At 38.2% G+C, this 19,770-nt stretch overlaps 1 protein-coding gene across 3 annotated transcripts in view; it reads left to right on the forward strand.

Moving 5' to 3' along the window:
* Positions 1-19,770, forward strand: part of Kcnip4 (potassium voltage-gated channel interacting protein 4) — a 479,245-nt gene that overhangs the window by 359,303 nt on the left and 100,172 nt on the right. For 2 of the 3 annotated variants that reach the window (XM_026403138.2, XM_026403133.2), the window contains exon 2: positions 18,261-18,385. In XM_026403138.2, coding sequence (XP_026258923.1) covers positions 18,261-18,385 — 125 coding nt within the window. Of the gene's footprint in view, positions 1-18,260; positions 18,386-19,770 lie in introns of those variants that run through there. The other variant, XM_026403166.2, reaches the window with a different exon arrangement.

Raw genomic sequence — 19,770 nt, forward strand, 5'->3', positions numbered from 1 at the left:
GTGGGGGGGAGGTGTCAGGGCAACACGATTTCTTTTTAGCAATACTCCCAGGTACAAAAAGTTAAAATTGTGGTTGAGATGCATTGCTTTGATTTTATTTTTCTTTCCTTGTACCCACATTCACACCATCTCCTAGATAAAGATGAACATAAGCTTAGAAGGACATTATGTAGGAAAATGCCAAACCTTGTCCTAGGTGACACTGACGCTGCAGGTGTCTTTATTGCTACTATTTGCAGTGACTGTTAGTTATTAGAGTCATTGCTTTTCTCCTTTGAATTCGAACCAATATTCCCCAACTTACCAGATATTTACTGGAAACAGAGTAGATGTAGAAAGATAAAATGGAATGTATAAAGATAAAATGAAAATTTCAAATGGATCCCCATATCCACTTAGTAGGCCACAAAATCTTCCTGTTCCTTTAGCACCTCTCTTGTACCAATATCTGCAACCCCAAATAAATATGGAAGATGCAACATAGTTTTGAAAGAAAGGTGATGAAAAAGGATATCTCTTGGAAATAAAAGACAGAATGTTACCAGAAATGTATCAGAATGACTCTAAAGATATAGTTTTATAAAAATAGCCACTTTTAATAAAACTGGCTGACAGGTGTATAGACTTGGCATATGATCTGTGGACCACAAAAGACCTAAAACTCTAAGATCTAAAACTCTCTCACTAGCCATCACATTCCCCAGCCTGTGGAAGTAGATTATTTAGAAAAAAAAAAAAAAAAAAACATTAATTCCATCACTACACTAGTCAGGTGATCTCATTAGCTGCCCATCCATGGACTGGACCTGGAATGACTGGGCACAGGACCAAAAAGATGCTATGAAGACAGGGAGCAAGAGGTAGGCAGACAGCTCCAGGTACATGATCAGAAAAGCACATCCCCCAGGTGAGCCTGCTGAGCCATGGAGAATCCCAGGGTGAGCCATGACTTGACCAGTCACCAAACTCTGGTTGATTTTCTCTCTGAAGTATCTTTTAAACTTACTTTCTATCCCTCACACTGTGGCTCTGGCTCAGACCCTCATTATCTCTTCCAAGAACTATTGAAAGAGGCAAAGGGAGCGATTATCCTGGCAAGTATTTAAATTCGGTTGTGTTTGTTGCTAAACAAAAGGCCCAGAGTTATTTACATAAATTCCCTGCCTCTTAGTTTCTGTATTTAGTCTCTAGTCCAGGACAGGGTTTTGTTTTGTTGTGTTTTTGAGAGGCCAGGTTTATAACAGGGAACAAGACACTAAGGTTCACTTCTTTCATGGAACTTATTTGAGAAGAGGGAATAAACATGGAAACAAAGATGATCTCTGGAAGTGATGAGTTTTATAAAGGAAGTGAACCTTGCTACCAGAGAAGCTGTCTTGTCTGGGCCAATTGATGAAGCAACATTTGAGACCCTAAAGCCAGAATAAGCCAGTAGCACCGAGACCTTGAGAGACAGTTCCAGAAGGAGGAGAGAAGCACAGCTTATTCAAAATGTAGAAAGACCATGTGGTCATCATAAAAGTAGATTATCACGAGGATGAGATGAGGTAATTTCACGTGAAGTACTTAGTACATGGAACGTCATGAGTATGAATTCATGACAGATACTAATTCAGTTGATATGCCCAGCCACCTTCTCAGGAGACATAATGCCTAAGAAAACTAAGAGAAATAAAGCAACTCCCCAGCTGCACCAATGGTTACCAGAAGGTGAAGAAAGCCATAGCTATAGCCGTAATTGTGAGAGAGGGTTTCCCAACAGACACTCTGGTCATTGTAAGGAAATGTAGTGGTCATCAACCAAGCAAGGAGGAGGCACAACGAATAATGATGATAATCTCTTTTTCTCCTGCTCTCTGATCCTTTTTGGGAATGAGGTCAAGGAGTATGGATAGTATTGTCCCTAGTGATCAGTCTTCCAGACCCAGAGCAGCATTTAGAATGGTGGAAGGTAGGCCAAGGGGCAAAATATTTCCCAAATTCCGACCATTTTGGGATCTAGGAGTTGGTATCTACAGGACAGTAACACTGCTCAGCCTGAGTCACATGGTTTCTCTTCCTCTAGTGTTAGTTCCAATTCCATATCATCCTTGAAGCTGACAAACTGGCTCATGAGTGCTTATTAGTACTGAGTAGATATTTATAGGATCGAGGAATTTAACAACTCACTTCATGGATGACTTGTACTAAGAAATTCCTAGCTCACATGGTTTCTCTTCCTCTAGTGTTAGTTCCAATTCCATTTGTTGTTGTTGTTAAAAAATAAGTGCTCTCCAGTCTGCACTATATCTCTTTACTGAATAACTCTGAGTAATTTACCTTATCTTTCTATTCCCCAGTTCATTTATCTAAACAATAAAGTATTCAATTTTTTATTATTTATTCAAAGGACATTATAGTAACTAAAAGGTTACTTATAGGTAATGGGTGCTAACAAAAGATAAAACATTAAACACTTGATGAAGTGTGTTTATATTTATACCCATTTAATTTAAATTTAAATCATAAGAGCACCTACCTAGTAATATCTCAGTGCCCTCATTCATTCAAAATAATTGATTCACTAAATTAAGGCTCCATGGTTTTGTTGTTAGTTTGAGTAGAAATGGGAGAGTGAATGTGACAAGGTGATTGTGAGGCTGGACCCATCATACCTGATAAGCTACCATCAGCACACCTATTGCATAATTGCAAGACACAATTTCCAAACTGAACTTGAGATTTTTGATGTCAAATACAGCAGAACATTTTTCTGTGTGTTGTTTTTTCTTGTAGCATATTGAACACGGAAAGTTTGACAGACCTCTTTTGGCAGAGGATCTATAAGCATTTGAGTGTTTGTGCATTTGTTTTTAAAAAATGACTTGAACTGCCAACATGATGCTAATTAAAATACAACAGTAACTGCCAGGAAAAAGAAAATTTAAATGTTTAAACTTGTGACAATCAATTAATCTTATGGTAATTCCTTGGTGAATTTAGCTTGAACTGTGACCTGAACATGTAGTCAGGAGTATCTCCAGAGGATCAGAGGCATAAGTCATCAAGGTGTACAAACTTAATTTTTAGTTATTTTTCAGTAAAAAGCAAAGATGCTTCAATTGCATTATATTTATGAGCCCTAAAATATTATGTTCAAATTCTCTGATATTACCTTAACTTTATTTACCAAACATCTAACACTAACTTGTGCTATACAAGTATAGTTGTTTTGTACACTTTTTCTCATTTTATTACAAAAGTAATATGTAAGATGGACATTGCTATCCTCATTTTACAGGATAGGAAACTTAAGCACTCTTCAAAGGTTAATTAATTTTCTTGGGTTACCTCAGCAGGAAGAGGGAATGATAGGGCCGAATCTAACAGTCGAGCTCCAGTGTCTATATACTGACTAGTTCTCTAGTTATGTTCAAGGTTTTGGTCCTTTTTATGAAAAACCAAGACAGGGATTTTTTTCTGTCTAATGAATTGTTTCTCTCTCTGGTTCTCAGTCTCACCCTCTGCAAGCAGAAGCAGAGGCTGCACCCAAGTCTCCTTCCAGATATAATATTGTAGAAGCCCTTCAGTTGATATTTCTGACTTCTGGCCATGAAGAGTAGTAAATGTTTCAAAATTACATGTAATTTCCTCTTTTCATGACACTTTACTACCCATGAAATGCAGAAAGTAACAAACACTAGAAGCTTCATTTAGCCTAGGCCTAATACCAATTGGCGATCATGTGTGTTCAGCTACCTGTTTTACTAATTAGAGTATTTGTCCCATATCTTTCAATGGGTTTTTACAGGTTTTAACAAATTTTTGAAGAGCAAAATCAGATAGATAGATAGATAGATAGATAGATAGATAGATAGATGATAGATAGATTATGTATATATATATATATATATATATATATATACATACATATATACATACATTTGTATACACACAGAGAGAGAGAGGGGCAGGAGAGAGAGAGAGAGAGAGAGAGAGAGAGAGATCAAATGGCTTGCCCAAAGTCACATAGATATATATTGACAACTGGAAAATGGGCAGTCTTTTTCCTGGTCTATCATATATCTACTAGGAATCTTTATTTAAAAAACTACTGGGTCTTGGTGAGTGAAAGCTGGAGGTAGGAGTTCCAGGACAGCTATTTCCTAATGACAGGTTTAGTGAGTTTTACAATAATGTGGCAGAAAGCTATGGAGCATTATATGGAAGGTAATCATACCAGGCACATGGCAACATATAGATTAGCCTTCCATCTGAAGGCTGACATCGTGCTGAAATAAGAAGACACCTATATGGATCACTTCCATAAAAGGACTGCAAGTAACATACAATGAGCAGCAATCCCAGGGAGAAATTAGCATTACAGAATAGGTGTGGTAACTCTGGGACCAGCCTGTTTGGTTTACATCCTAATTCTATAACTAACTGGCTGTAGAAAACTTAGGAAATTTCCTACCCTTTCTGGGATTCAATTTCCTCAACTGTAAGGAAATATTTTATCTGCTTGCTCAGAAGATTACATCAGCATATGAAGTGTTTACAACATTTATTTAAGTGGACAATAAATGTTGGTTGCTCCTACTGTTATTCCACCAAAACAATGATAATGACCACCTTAGTCACTTAGATGAGACTGAATATCACCTGTGTGTATGTCACAAGGAGTATTTCTGTGGTTCCTTTGAAGAAGAAATCACATTTTCATCAAAGGGATAAAAAGCAGGTACTTGAAAAAATGGAAAGTGAAGACAGCAGATTCAAGAACTGGGAAAGAGAATTAGCCAGAAAGGTGAGACTGAGGCCAAATTCTGAAAGACTTTGCAAGCAACAAGTGTTAGTCATCTTTCAGTTGTAGTGACAAAATACCTAAGATAATCAACTTGTAAGGAGGAAAGATTTATTTTGACTCAAGTTTTCAGAGGTTCCTGTCCATCCATGGTCAGTTGACTCCATTGCTTTCAGGTCCATTGTGAGGCAGAACATTATGGTGGGGAATTCAAGGTAGAGACCAAACCACTTATTACATCGGGATCAGGAAGCAATAAGAGAAAGGAAGGGGCCAGCATCCCAATACCTCTTCATGGGCACACCCCCAATGACCTAACTTCCTCCCACTAGGCCGCACCTCCCAATCATGCCATAGGCTGGAGACACATGACATTATTAACACATGTGAATTTAGGGCACACTCAAGATCCAAAGGATAATAACACAACACAAGGCTACACTGACAATGCAGGGAGGCACTTGGTCTTTTCAATGAGGCTTTTCAACTGAGGACCAATTTTGTGTCATAACTGGGATTTTGAGTCAGACAACTGTACAAGGAGTTGACACAAGTCCCATTTTGAAAGGGTGGATGGTGAACTCAAAGCCAGAGGAAAGATAAGCAAAGGACCAAGAACAGCATTTGAAGACAGACACAGACAGGACATCAAAACGATCAACAAAACCTACTAAGGTATGTGTTTCTGATTCAAGAAACAAATGGAAGTCCCTTGCAGAGGCGAATGCCAAAACCCAGCAGCTTGGGAGACTGAAACAGCAGGATCCCAAGGTCAAACCCAGTCTCAACAATTTAGCAACACCCTAAGCAATTTAATGATAGCCTGTCTCAAAATAAAATATAAAAAGGACTGGGGTGTGGTTCAATGGTCAACTGTCCCTGGATTCAATCCCTAGTACCCCCCCAAAAAAAACAAAAAAGAAAAAAATTGAAATTCAGAGTGACAACATGACACAAAAATAAATTAGAAGGCAGCAGTTAAATTGTTTACAAAAAAAAAAATGAAACAGGAAAATAAGCTGGAAAACTGGTTCAGAAGTCTATGCAAAAGAAAATATCAACAACTATCTTTTATAGAGCACAAAACTACTGTAAGCCCTAACAATTGTTAATATTAACTAAAAGGCTATGAGGAAGGCACAATTATAATCCTTACTTAGAAGAGAAAAAACAAACAAATTAAATCATTAATTCAAGATCTCAAAATTATTATAGGTCAAACCAGGAATCTGACATCAAACAGAACACCAGAGATTGGAGTGTCCACCACCAAATGGCCCTGCCTACAGGAGATGACAAAGGTCTAACTATATCTGGCAATAGGTGTAAGCTGGATAATGAACTTGAAACATACCATCAAGGCATAATTGGAAAGATTGAGGAACAATCTTTGCTGTTGATTTCACCAAAAATGTAATGAACATTAATCAAGATAAGGAGCAGAGAAGGCAGGTCATGGGAATGAGTTAAAGACAGAGACAGCTTTATTTCAGACATGCCCCCTTAAAGTACTTGAAAGACAAAAATTATTGAAACAACTTTAAGCAGACTTTATTGTTGGTTATTGCATCTTATTTTTGGTTATCTGTATGGTGAAATTTTTTGTTTCCCATTTGATTTTTCTACTCTTTTTGGTACCATTAATTTAGGCCAGAAAGGATGGAGGGACAACAACTTCCAAAAATCTATGTAAAATATTAAACAAAAACTTCCTGTTTTTCTTTGTTTATTAATTTCATGCTCAGCCACTCATATTATTGATATGAGTTATACATACTCATTTCTCATTTACCTAAGAAGTTACATTTGAGCTAAATTGGATTCCAGTCAATGAGTTTGGTCTCTGCTGGCTGGTTGTAGACACTAAGATGGGAACCTAACACTTTACGCAGACTCAAGTTTCCACTCCACCAGATCTATAAAATACGGATTCTGGCTATGTTATCTGCTTAGATTGTTGGGTTAAATTTTAGACTTCTTGCTTTCAAATTGCCTTCTTGACAAGGGATTTGGAGCATTCAATCCTATGGGCAGCCATTCTTTTTAGAAACATCAGTCCATCTTTGCTTGCAAGTCTTCATTCAAAAAAGAAGAATATCAAAAGACAAATTCTAGAAATGAACAGATAGAAAAAACTTTACTTATCTTTTAGCAAAAAAAAAAAAAAAACTCAGCTGTAGTCTGTGTGTAATGTTTTCTAAATCTCTTTGAGATAAACATATTCTCCAGTGAGTGCTTCTGAAGGTAATAAAATCCATAGTTGATTTATCTAAATTATAGTGTCAAAAGAATTAACTCTTTAGGTAAGCAGATACTAAAAGTACCCATGGAAAATTGTCATATAATAACAAAAATCATACATGCAGATTCTATGACATACCATGTATCATTCAAAATCCTCTAATACATACTTCTGTGTAATCTTCTGTCATGATTACCATTTTGCAGATGAAGAGACTGAGGATGTGAGGTATTAGGTGACTTGCTCTGAATTATACAAGTACTAAGCAACAGAGCTTGAACTCAAGCTCAGGTCATTTAATTATTTGGTAATATATTTTTCAATACTGTTACATAGAAGGTATTATCCTAGGTACCAAGGATGCAACCAAGATTAAACCAGACACTGGTCTATCCCACCAGGGTCATTCAATCTGATGGAGAAAATGGGGCAGAACTTGTGCTTTGTTGTCACACAGAGCCCTCCCCTAGTGCTGTTTTCAATATTTTACAGACATTGTTTCATTTTGCCCTCCTGACAACATTGTACTATAGTTCCTAGTATTATCCCCCTTTAAAGGTGAAGAGATTGTGGCACAGAGACTAAGCACTTAGTCCAGAGTCACAGAGTAATTAGGCAGTAATTAATAATAATAATAATAATAGGAAGTAATTATTAATAATCACAATTGCTGTCATCTATTGTTTAATTCTTACCTGCCAGTAAGCAATTCAAATGATCTCTCAAAATAACTTTATAAAGTTAATGCAAATATTACCCATAGTTTATAGATTTTTAAGTTAAGGCCTAGAGAGTTTCATATATTGTCCAGTGACAGAAATTGGGAAATAGATCCAGGAAAAAATAAAAATTTGGAGCAATTGAATAATTATTTAGAATTAGTGTGTTATGATTTAGATCTGGAATGTCTTCCGAAAGCTCATGTGTTGAAGGCTTGAATCCATAGTTGATTTATCTAAATTATAGTGTCAAAAGAATTAATTCTTTAGATAAGCAGATATTAAAAGTACCCATGGAAAATTGGTCCCCAATGCAGTAATATCTAGAGGTGGTGCTCTATTTTTTGTTTGTTTGCAATAAACTATATTTATCAATTTTGCATATGACCTGAAATTAAATTATTTCCCAGATGAACATTTCTAGAAGACAATATATACATTATAAAAGGAGCTCATGAAAACTAGTTTAACAAAACAAATAACTAAAGCCACATCAAATAACAACCTCTAGAAGAAAACATAGGATCAACACTTCATCATATAGAGCACCGGCACTAACTTCCTCAACAAGACCCCAAAAGCACAAGAAATAAAACCAAAAATCAATAAGTGGAATGACATTAAACTAAAATGCTTCTGCATAACAAAGAAAATGATTAAGAACATGAAGAGAATGGAATGGGAGAAAATGTTGGCCAGTTACTCCTCTGATATGGGATTAATATAAAGAATATAAAAAGAACTCAAAAACCTTTTAATACCCCCCAAATAAATAAATAACCCAATCAATAAATGAACAAAAGAGCTCAGCAGAAACTTCTCAAAAGAAGAGACACAAAGGCCAATAAATATGTGAAAAAGTATTCAACATCTCCAGCAATCATAGAAATGCAAATCAGAACGACACTAAGATTTCATCTCACTCCAATCAGAATGGCAATGATCAAGAATACAAACAACAGTAAATGCTGGTGAGGTGCTAGGGACAGAGGTGGGACTTTTGGGGAAGGAATTGGATCATGAGGGCCTCATCAGCGGATTAATCCATTGAGAGCTGGATGGGTTCACTGCTTGAAGGTGGTGGGGCATAGTTGGAGGAGGTGGGACACAAGGAGTTGCCCTTGGAGACTGCATCTCGTCTCATGCCCCTTGCTTTTCCTCTCTCTCTCTCTCTGCTTCATGGCGGCCATGAGCTAAGCAGCTTTCCTCTGCCATACTTTTTCCCCCATAATGTTCTGCTTTTTCTCAGGCCCAGAGCCATGGGGTCAGCTGGCCAGGGTCTGAATCCTCTGAAACCATTAACCTAAATTAACTTTTTGTTTGTTAAGTTGTTTATGTCAGGTATTTTGGTCACAGCAACAAAAAAAACCTGACTAACACATGTGCTTCCAGGAAGAGTTCAGCTTCTTAAGTCTAACAGTTGACATAGAGGCCAGTGACATGCTTCTATAAATAATGAAAAGATCTATCATTAATTGAATGTTCACCATATACTGGACGTGTATACCACCTCACTTAATGCCTAGAATCAACTCACTCTGTAATATTGGGTACTATTTTATGCCCATTTTATTATTATATGATTATGTAATTAATTGTACAATTAACTATTCTGCTTTTCTGACAATCCTAAAAAGGGAGGGAGGGTGATGTTTGCTTATCAAGAAATCAAACACCCAAATGAAAATCAGAAAACTAATAACAAAAGTTTTTGTGACAATATCACTGCCAACACAGATTTTAGCTCCAAACCATTCCCCTGATATGCCACCAAGAACTTAGTACTGCTACTCTCACCCAAACTCCCTCGGTAGTGGATTCCTAGCGAATCTCCTTACCTCCCTAGTTGATAGAGGCCGTCTGAGTACTGTCTACCTTCTAACTCACACAGTGACATCTTGTGAAATGGACATCATATTTTGCCTAAATATATTTCCCATATATTTATTCCTTTACCATAGGCCTTTCAAATGTACATCTTTTAATTAACCATCTCTAAAACTCCATCAGCTTCCTATTACCTCCTGAAATTAAAGTGGGAGTAAGCCTTTTGCTGAAGACTAAGGACCAAAAGTTGGCGCCTATTTTGTTGTGATTATTTCTTGCGATTCTCTTCTCTTTTCAAACTAATGTCGCCTCCTTTGTTTTCTGACAATCCAAGTCACTTCTGGACTTCAGGGTCAGTATTCTTGGGTTTAAGTCCCCGACTCTATAACTTCCTTTTTTTCTATGTCTTTCACAGCTTTCATCGTTCTTTCCAAAACGGATTTCCTCATCTCTAAGAGCAGGGTGGTATTTGCATACCAAATAATTGCCATGCTTAGAACTAATAATGAAAGTGAAAACAGTTCTGTTTACTATAAAAATCCACCCATAAAATGTTAGCTACTATCTCTGTGGCTCACAGGCTTTTTCTAGTTCATTCCACCCTCACATCCATACCTGCCTCTGGTGCAGCATCAGAAGATCTTTAAATCCATTGACACAGGAAGGATGAGGACTCAATCCAGCTAAAGAACTGTTACAGGCATTTGGCACAGTGCTGCACTCGGAGTCAAGGAGACCAGGGTATGGGCCTAGTTCTGTCACATACGTGCCCAATGGCTTTTGAAGGTAACATTCACTTTTGAAGGTAACAACCACCAAAGGTAACCTTCTGTATCTAAATATGAAATTACAAGCTAAAGGGCTTGATTCAAGGCCACTTTAAATTCCAAAATAACTCTATTTTCTGCTACTAGTTTTCTGATTCTTATTTGGGTGTTTGATTTCCAGCTAAGTGGGACATTGTCTGTTCTCGTTCCTTTTCTGCGCTTAGAAGAAAAGCAGAATAGTTAGTTTCATGAACCCTAGATCTAGACTTCTCAGAGTCCTTACCATGGCTCTGCTACTGTGTGCTGTGGGAAAGTTACTTAGCCTCTCTGTGCCAGTGTCTTCATCCATATAACAGGAATGCAGTGCCAACATTATTGTGCTGGTACTTTTACAAATTAATTTATGTAAAATGCCTATACATAGCAAATGATGTCAAAGTGGTTTGATTTTATTAGATTTTTAGAAGAGACAGTAGAAAGTCTATTAAAGTTCAAGAGAAATACTCTTATGGGGTTTTTAATATAGTAAACCAATCTGCCCTATCTTTCCTCATTTCTCTTTTTCATTGCCTTTGAAAAATCTTTTTCTTTGACCGTAATCATATTCAGTGTTTTGCTTTCCCTTATTAGTATCCATTTTTTCATCTATCTTTATGAGTAAATTCCATCTTATTCCTTCTTTCCGGCCTCAGCTTCCTATTGAGTTCTATTATAGATTTTAGTTGTGTGTTATATCTGGCAGTATAATTTTTATTTCCCTCACCAAAGATCAATTAAGACTCTATCACATAAAAAAATAATACTCCTGTTTTAAGGGGCCCTTCATAATTGCTATAGTGATGACATGACTAATGCTGAAGACACATGCCAATTAGGTGATTATTTTTTAAAGTCTAAACTCGCTAATGAATTGTTTACACCTATAAATAAGATAAAGACAATCCATTCATATGTACCATGAGCAAAGCTCCAGCAGTTCACCTCTGGGTTGTTATGTTCTATAACAGATTGAATTCAAACATGAAATTGCAAAGCAATTCAAGTCCTTCTAGAATAGAAATTGCAATGTCATTGCCAACAAGCACCTCTAACAGAAGACGTTCAAACTAATTGGCCATTTTCGAAGTACTTTTCATTTTCAATGTGATATATGAATGTAAAATAGGACAAAGTGCTAATTATAAAGGATTTTTTTTGTTCCCAAAATATATTCAGAGACAAGGCTGAAAAAAAACATCTTTTAGAATAAGAAAAATTGGGGAGTTCCAATAGCTTAGAGTGGTCTGGGGAGGGCTAGGACTCCTGCAGGGTTTCAGATGGATTGATGATGTTCTTGTGGGCTGTGCATGATTAGCTTGGAATTAATTGCTCATATACTCTCAGTGTGCACCTGAAAATAGCTCCTGGTGGGTGGATGGGTGAAGGGCTGTTAGACAGGGGGAGTCAAGGGGGTTCCCAGTCCTTCTCCTTCTTGAGATAAAAGTGTAAAGTTGCCAGAGTTTAAAGAGCTGCTCACAGGGCCTGGCCCATGTTTGAACTCTGTCCGTGAAAGTCAAATGCTGGAACAGGAAGAATAAAGGTTTATGGCAGGTCCTGCCTCCCCCTCATCAGCTATGCAGCTGTGCAGACTTGAGCAAATTCACGAACCCCGGAAACTCTTTCCCGCCTGATCATCTGGCCAAACTCTGTCAGCATAGTGAGGAGAAGAAAGAAGAAATCAAGCACTGAAGGTCTCACATCCCTGCTCATGGTTGTTGTTTGTGGTACTGGGGACTGAACCTGATACCTCCGGTTACAGGTGACGAGTTCTGCTCCCCCACATGTTGATTAGAGAAACCTAGAGGCAAGCATATAAATCAGGGTTTATTTAAAGGGGGTAACATAGACTTCTCCCATGAGGGAGAAGGGGGCCATAGCTGGCATCCTGGCATCCTGGTATCCCAAGAGGTGAGGGTGTTCTGCCTTTTTTATATGTCTTAGGCTTCCTTTGTTCTACTGCTCTCTTCCCTTTATCTCTCTTCTTCCTGCCTATATGACTAGGACCACAAGATGCTTGGTGGGATGGCCAAAAGATGAGAAGCAGATGGCATGGGAAGAACCGAATGGAGCAGCCCAGGACAGATTAACAACTTTTATAACTTCCTCTATGGAGGGACAATTCCTGGGACAGGTTACTTTAGCAACGGGTTAGAACTGGGGCAGGTTATCTTGATAAGGGTAGAGGAAGGCTCCGAAGGTATTTCAGTTCCTGGGGGAGGGGCAGTCTCCAACCTCCCGGACTCACTCAAATTGGCCTCCTTGATTTGGCCTGACTTGATTTATGTATATATTCCGACTGCCTGTCTAATTCTGGCTTCAAACCCCGGTCTTCAGATGTGCTAGGCAAGCACTCTACTGCTCTGAAAAATAGCTTAGTAAATATTCCTCGAGGCAGCTTTGTCTTAAGCAGATATATCAGACTTGAACTTGAAACCAACAGCATCACCTCCTTATTGCAGAGTTCTCAGGGGTAGTCTCCACTGTGATGGCCAAGACTCTTCCAGCATCGGGTAGTGGAGAGCAAAAGCCTGGAGCACAATCTGTGAAACCTCCCTCCAATGCCTGTCACTGAACCAAGCTTATAAATATTTAATAACATACAGCATGTCACCAGAAAGTAATCAATCTTACCATGATTTTATTGTCACATGGATCAAATCACTATTAGATCAGTTTAATAAAAGGTAAACTTTAGGAGTAGAGATTCAGGGGTGTTATTACAAATGAGATAAAGCAATATCAGCCAAGCAAGCTGAGGCTTTGGCCAGCCAAATCAATTTCAGCTCAAATCAAATTTTAAAGTTACAATATTTATGAACTTTTCATAATGAAAAATCAATATGTTTCTATAGAAAAGTCATGTTGCATTTAGAACGGGAATCTCCTGTAGATATGCCCATTATTGTACAGTGCTTCAGATATTTATTCATCTGTGTCACTTTTTTGAATTGAGCACTGTTAGTAACTGCAACCAAACTGGTCTTGCTGCTAGTAGGTGGTACCCAGGTAAAATGGGAGGCTTAAGCATTTCAAGGAGGACTTCTCTGTGTGGATGGGCTGAGCTCTCTATGGAATGATGCTATTCCTGATAAAATGATTGATTTCTGCACTGTGAGTCTTCTTCACAACCATATGCTGGAATGGGGGCCTCACACTACTGTGTTGCTTGTGAAGCAAGATCTTCCAAGTTCTTTTCTGGAGGGTCGGCTTTGACCTTGAGTAAAGTTCAATTTGCCTAATTATGAGTTGGGCTGTAATCAGCTTCTACTGTATTTTTAAAGAAAGGGGAGAAAGACGCCTATTTTTAAAACTCATTCTGTTGTTCCCTGGTGATTTGAATTCCAATTTCTAGCCCAATTGTGTCATGGCCTGAGGGGACTGTTGACTCAGACATAGGACAACCTCAGCCCTGAGAAACTTAAATCTAAGGAACAAAGAACAAAAGGAGACAGCCTGGAAGTTCAAGAGTGTCTGGGTCTCAGAATTTGTTGTCTGATGAAAATTAAATCTCTTAGAAAATACCTGTATTAAAATACTATTTGTATTCAGCTTGTCTCAGGGTGCAAACACAATGTTTGAATTAGCTCCTCCGCAAGATGCCTGGGTGCCTACACTGTGGCAGACCTTGAGACATTTAAGAGGCTAGAGTCCCACCTAGGTCTGGCTTTTGTCCCAGAGAAACCACTCAGAAGCCCCAACCCCATATTTCTCTCTGACAAAAAGCAGAAATATAAACAGTCCCTATTCATCTCTGCATTAGTTTCTCCTCACTGTGTATCTGTTCCTCCACTATCCTATAATCAGGAAGGACAGCAGCTTCTGGAGCCTGGTGAGCTCCTCAAGGTGTTTTTGCACATTTCCTCTTAAGAGAAATTTAGGCATTGGAGTTTATGGCCAATTAATTCATTTACAGTAAAAAAAAAAAAAAAAGATTATCCCCTAGGATTTTAAACTTAAAAGTAATACTGTTATCATCTCTTAAAATAGCATATTGACTGAGCTCATGATCTGTGGTCTCAAAAATCCAGGAATCAAATCCCAGCTTTATCCTGTGACCTTGAATAAGTTATTTAAACTTTGTGAATCCAAGTTTACTCCTTGTAAGATCAGGGTAGCAATAAGTGTCTCCTACCATTTTTGTCAAAATTAAATGGAGATAATATCCCGTGAAGCTTAGAGCAAAATTCTGTAAGTAGTGGTGGTTTTTATTTATTTATTCCAACACACAAACCCTTGGGGGACTAACCACATCTGAATGAGCCATAATAGCAGGTTAAGTCTTCATCCTGTGTATTTTGGGGCCACAATGCAGTCCGTGACAGGACCAGAAGTCAGATTGCTGTAGGTTAAGGGGATAGCAGACTACAGGAATTAGACCCAGTCAATACTGTCAACTCTTCTGAGAACTTTGACAGTTATGGGTGAGAAAAGAGGCTTTCATGTTAACATTGTTATTTCTCTTGATATTATGAGAGAGTATGGGAAAGCAGAAAGAATATAAGCTATTTCATCAAAAATCTGGTATCAATCATGTCCCTATCTTTTCTTCTGTGTGACATTTGGCCATGCAACTCTTTACCTCTGTGGGGCTCAGTCTCCATTTACTTGAAAAATAGATATTTCTATCTCATTGTGGGGGTTTTGTGATTTTTGTAGAAAAAGTCACCTTGCCCACCTCCTGGAATACAGCAGGAACTCAATAAATGTTAAGCAGTATATCAAAATCCCCCCAATGATGCTCTTAAAAGGAGCCCAAGTCACACAGTGAAAGCAGTCCCGTGTGGAATCACGCTCTGCTCCCCACAGAGTCCTCCTGCAGGAATCACAGTTGATTGGACTTGGTGGTGTTGCTTTTTAAGTTTATCATATGCTGGTGCTTGGTGATGATTTCAGGTATGTTTCTAGATCCTGTCAGCCTCCTAGGGATAGAAACAGCCCTTTGGCAAGTAAAAGTCATTAAGAAGTAAGGTACAAGGCAAACACTGCCCGTGTGTCTCCTTTTGAATACTGCATGTGATGATCATCCTATCACACACACTTAATTCGATTATACTGACCCTCCAGCCTTGGGCCTTTTGTCTCAGACTTGGCATTCGCAAATCTGTGACAGCTGGAGAAAGAAAGAAACCATCGGTAGTGTGGTTCAGACTTGCCGCATGGTGCAAAGGCCAAGGGGTTAATGTGCTGCTTTGTCTCTTGCTGGAGGAAGGGTCCCTGGGTCCAGACAAGGTCATTCCATGATTGAAAGACTGTTCAGAAAATCTGATTAAAATTTCCACTTCTTTCACCCGTGCTGTGTTTCTTGAGACAATAAATAAATGGTGATTCTAAAGAAGGAACTTAAGATCTCACTATCAACAGACAAACTTAATTTAAAAAATATTTCTTTAGGGAAAATGTCTAATTATTCTTATAGAAAAGGGTCTAAGGGCTCCAGAGGAATGGAATTGATCAGCAGCACCTTTTTTATTTCTTTATTTTTTTGAACTGAGTATTGAACCAAGGGTACTTAATCACTGAGTCACATTCCCATCCCTTACAGGGTGTTCCTAAGTTGTTTAGGGCCTGTTTAAGATGCTGAGGCTAGCTTTGAACAAGCAATCCTCCTACCTCAGCTTCAGGAGCCACTGGGATTGCAGGCATGCACCACCATGCCCAATGCAACATCATCTTTTATTCATTTTTCATTTACCAGAAAATTCTTAAGTGACTGCAAGGTATCACAATGTTAGGTCCAGAAAGTATAGAGCTATATAAAACTTTGATTCTGTCTTTAGGGGACCACAATGGAGAAGACAAACATGAACAGGTCACAGGGTTATTTAGATATCTATGAAAGAGGGGGTGTGGGAGCTCTGACCAGGCTATCATCAGTTCTGTGTATTGGAACAATCCAAAAAAGCTGTAGAGAGGAAGCATTAATATATGAGCTGCATTATGAAAGATCTATACATTTTAGCAGGTAGAAAAGGAAAGGAGATCATTTTAGGTTGATGAAATTATACTTAGAATGACAAAGAAAAAGCTTACATGAGCCATTTTTCTAGAAAGCAGAAACTTTCTACTTAATTTTATCTACCTATAATAGGCCTGTTGCATAGCATTTATTTATGTGTTGAGAAATATAATAAAACAACAGAGTCCAAGACATTGGACCTATAGCAATCTTCGGAACAACATCTTCTTTCATTCTCTCACTTTAGGATGCCTTGGGTGAAATCAACCCATTTGTTGAAAGGAATGAAAAAGAAAATTGAAGTGATGCTATTTGAGCTTATTTGATTTTCTCCATAAATCCCAGTTTGAGGCCCATGTGTTAATGTCTAGCTGTGTCTTCTGAGCTACTTTAGCTTTTTGCATTACTGTAGGTACACACCCTACTTACTTTCTCATCAGTTTTATCCTTGTCAGCTCAGAGGTTACTCATGGCCTTCCTATCTTTCTGTGTCTCTTTCTATGATCCTAAGCTATCTATCAGTATTCTGAAGATTTCTGTATTGCTACTGCCAAATAAGTTTTTATGATGTGAAAAGTATAAAATGAATGTTTGCTCGTATCTCCTGTTACTCACTTTGACAAACACAACCATTCTGAGTATTGTTTTTTCATCATTATAGGTCTTGTGTAAATCCTTTGAGAGCAATGATTACAACGTACCGAGATTAGTGTCCCTCTGACCTTCTTTTTCTTGCTAAGCAAGAGCTCTGGTTCCATGATGCCCTCAGCAAGACAGGGAATTAAATAGGTGCAGATATTATCAAGAGACAGCATTGTTTCAAAAATGGTGCAACTTAGGAGGAAAGCCTTGGCTACATATGGAGCCTCCTTCATATGGGAGTTTTTATTTCCTGCTGAGTTCCTCCTATATGACGTGGCCTGGATGGAAACAGGAAGGATTCATTTAGAACTCCATTTTACCACACTGCAATGAAACTGGACTGAAGCGTGTGCTCCTTTGAGATAAAAACACAGAGATCCTAATATACCCCAATACCTCCAAACTTGTGCTTACATGGGTCTAAGGCAAATATGAAAATATTTGTAGATGTTACTTGGGGGCAGGAAAGATTCAGTGGACAAATATCTTTGGGATCAATTTTGTTAAGCAAAGTTGAACAGGATTCTTTTTTGCAGGTCTTCATAAAACCTACATATTCCAATATATTTTTCCAAAATTACATTACAGTATTTACCAGACATATGAGCATAATATTCTTTTTGCATAAAGCATCTTTGAGAAATTGTAGTGAAATTCACAAAGCAAAATAAAACACATTAGAATTTGTGTATCATTACAAACTCTTGGTTGCAAACATGCCTAATTAGAAGTTCCTCTAGACCCCTGTCTTTTTAGTATGCACCTATGGAACTGGATTTATGGCAGTCCAACTGGCTGCTGCAGGTTATTTACCCTCATCAGCACTTGATATGAAAATTTTTGTTTTATCCCCAGGTGAAATACCGGGTTCCAGTGGAATCCTCTGAGAGCATTAGCAGAGTTCTCTGTTGTAGTTGCATGGTACAGAAGGCAATGCAGTTTTTCATCAAGCTACAGTTCCATTTTTAGAAGAGTACTTGGTATACAAACAAAATTTTAGGCTCAATTGTGAGTGAGATTTTATACTTTTTAAATGATGTAAAAACACAAGAATTGTAATGTCTACATTAATCACTAGAATGTGCAAAAAAATATCATGTATAATTGTCTTGCCATTAGATCAGAGAAATATAAAGACGGCTATCAGCAGTGTGAGGATTCTTCCTCTGGGGACAAATCACAGATATATAGCAAACATTTCACTCTGTTTTCCTGTATTGCTCATCATGAGCTTTGGTGAGCAGGGACAGGTCTTAAGACTCTTTCTGGTTTTCCTCCACAGACAGTGTTGAAGATGAACTGGAGATGGCCACCGTCAGGCATCGGCCTGAGGCCCTGGAGCTTCTGGAAGCCCAGAGTAAATTTACCAAGAAAGAGCTCCAGATTCTGTACAGAGGATTTAAGAACGTAAGAACTGTCTTTCTGACTTTACCTTTACACAGTTCTCAGAGGAGCTTTGAGAAGTGAGAGGGCGGGAGGGAAACATACTATTCTGAAAGAGCCCCATCCTATGTGTGGTTCTTACTAATCCTATCTGGTTTTAATATAATGAATATCTGTTTTGACTTTGATTCACTTTGGCATACCAATGCTGGTACACTGTAGATGCCCGTTAAACAAAGGTACTGAAAAAAAATTACTCAATTCAATATTTAGTTGGACCTTTTGTATGTGTGTGTGCTTCACATACAATATCACCATTTCAATAGCTTCATTGATCTCTTCACTTCTTAACTATAATCTGACACTTGACTTATTGATTGGGGATCATCAGTAACTCTGTTCCGTTCCTGGCATTGGAGAAAAGTTCCTACAAATTGTATTGCTGGTAGGTAGTCACCAAGTTTGGTTCTTTGTTGTCCATGTGTGCAGGTGTCCTCCTTCCTAGTGGATCATCTTCAGAAGGAGTGATAACCCATGCATACAGAGGTCAGGGGAGAGAGACAAGGAGTGAGTTACAACAATGTATAAGGCACACATTTCTCCCGAATACTTGGTAGGAGCTTAGTGTTAAGCTAAATGATTCTGGTTATTCAAAAGCCAGAGAAGACATACTCTGTCATCAAAGATCTTATGGTCTGAATAGGAGTGAAGACATTGTCATGAACCCATTTAAAAGTAACTAATTAATATATATATATAGATAGATAGATAGATAGATAGACAGTTATAAGTTGACACAATACCTTTATTTTATTTATTTTATTTATATGTGGTGCTGAGGATCGAATGCAGTGCCTCACACATACTAGGCAAAAGCTCTACCGCTGAGCCACAACCCCAGCCCCAAATAACTCATTCTTAAAAGTGCTAAATGATTATGTATCAAAAAAGCATAGCAACCTCACATAGAGTTTTTTTCTACACATCTGTAAATCGAAGTAGGTAGCTGTTCCTGGAAACCCAAATTAAGTTGCTTTGATTCCCCCCCAAACCTATACTCTAAAGAGACCAATTCCATGTCTTTAGAGGCTTGTGGTAACCATAGATTTCTATCAATCTCACTACCTCAACTGCTGCTTTTGTCTAGCCTCAGGCAGACCAGATGAGAAACTTTGCCTACTCTTTGGTACTCTGAGAATTCATCCTCTAGTTGACTTTTCAGGATATTTTTACAGGGTTTTCATTATGCACATTGCGCATACACAGCCTTCCACCATTTCCCTGAGTACATGGAGGTCTGCCTTCCTCCAATTCATATCCCCATCCTTCTCCATGTCGTAGGATTTCTCCTTTTTCCTCCCTCATTATACAGAAGGGCTTCCTTCCACTTCCAAACCTTGGCCATCTAC

Source organism: Urocitellus parryii, chromosome 10 (genome assembly GCF_045843805.1).
Source record: "Urocitellus parryii isolate mUroPar1 chromosome 10, mUroPar1.hap1, whole genome shotgun sequence".
NCBI lineage: Eukaryota > Metazoa > Chordata > Mammalia > Rodentia > Sciuridae > Urocitellus > Urocitellus parryii.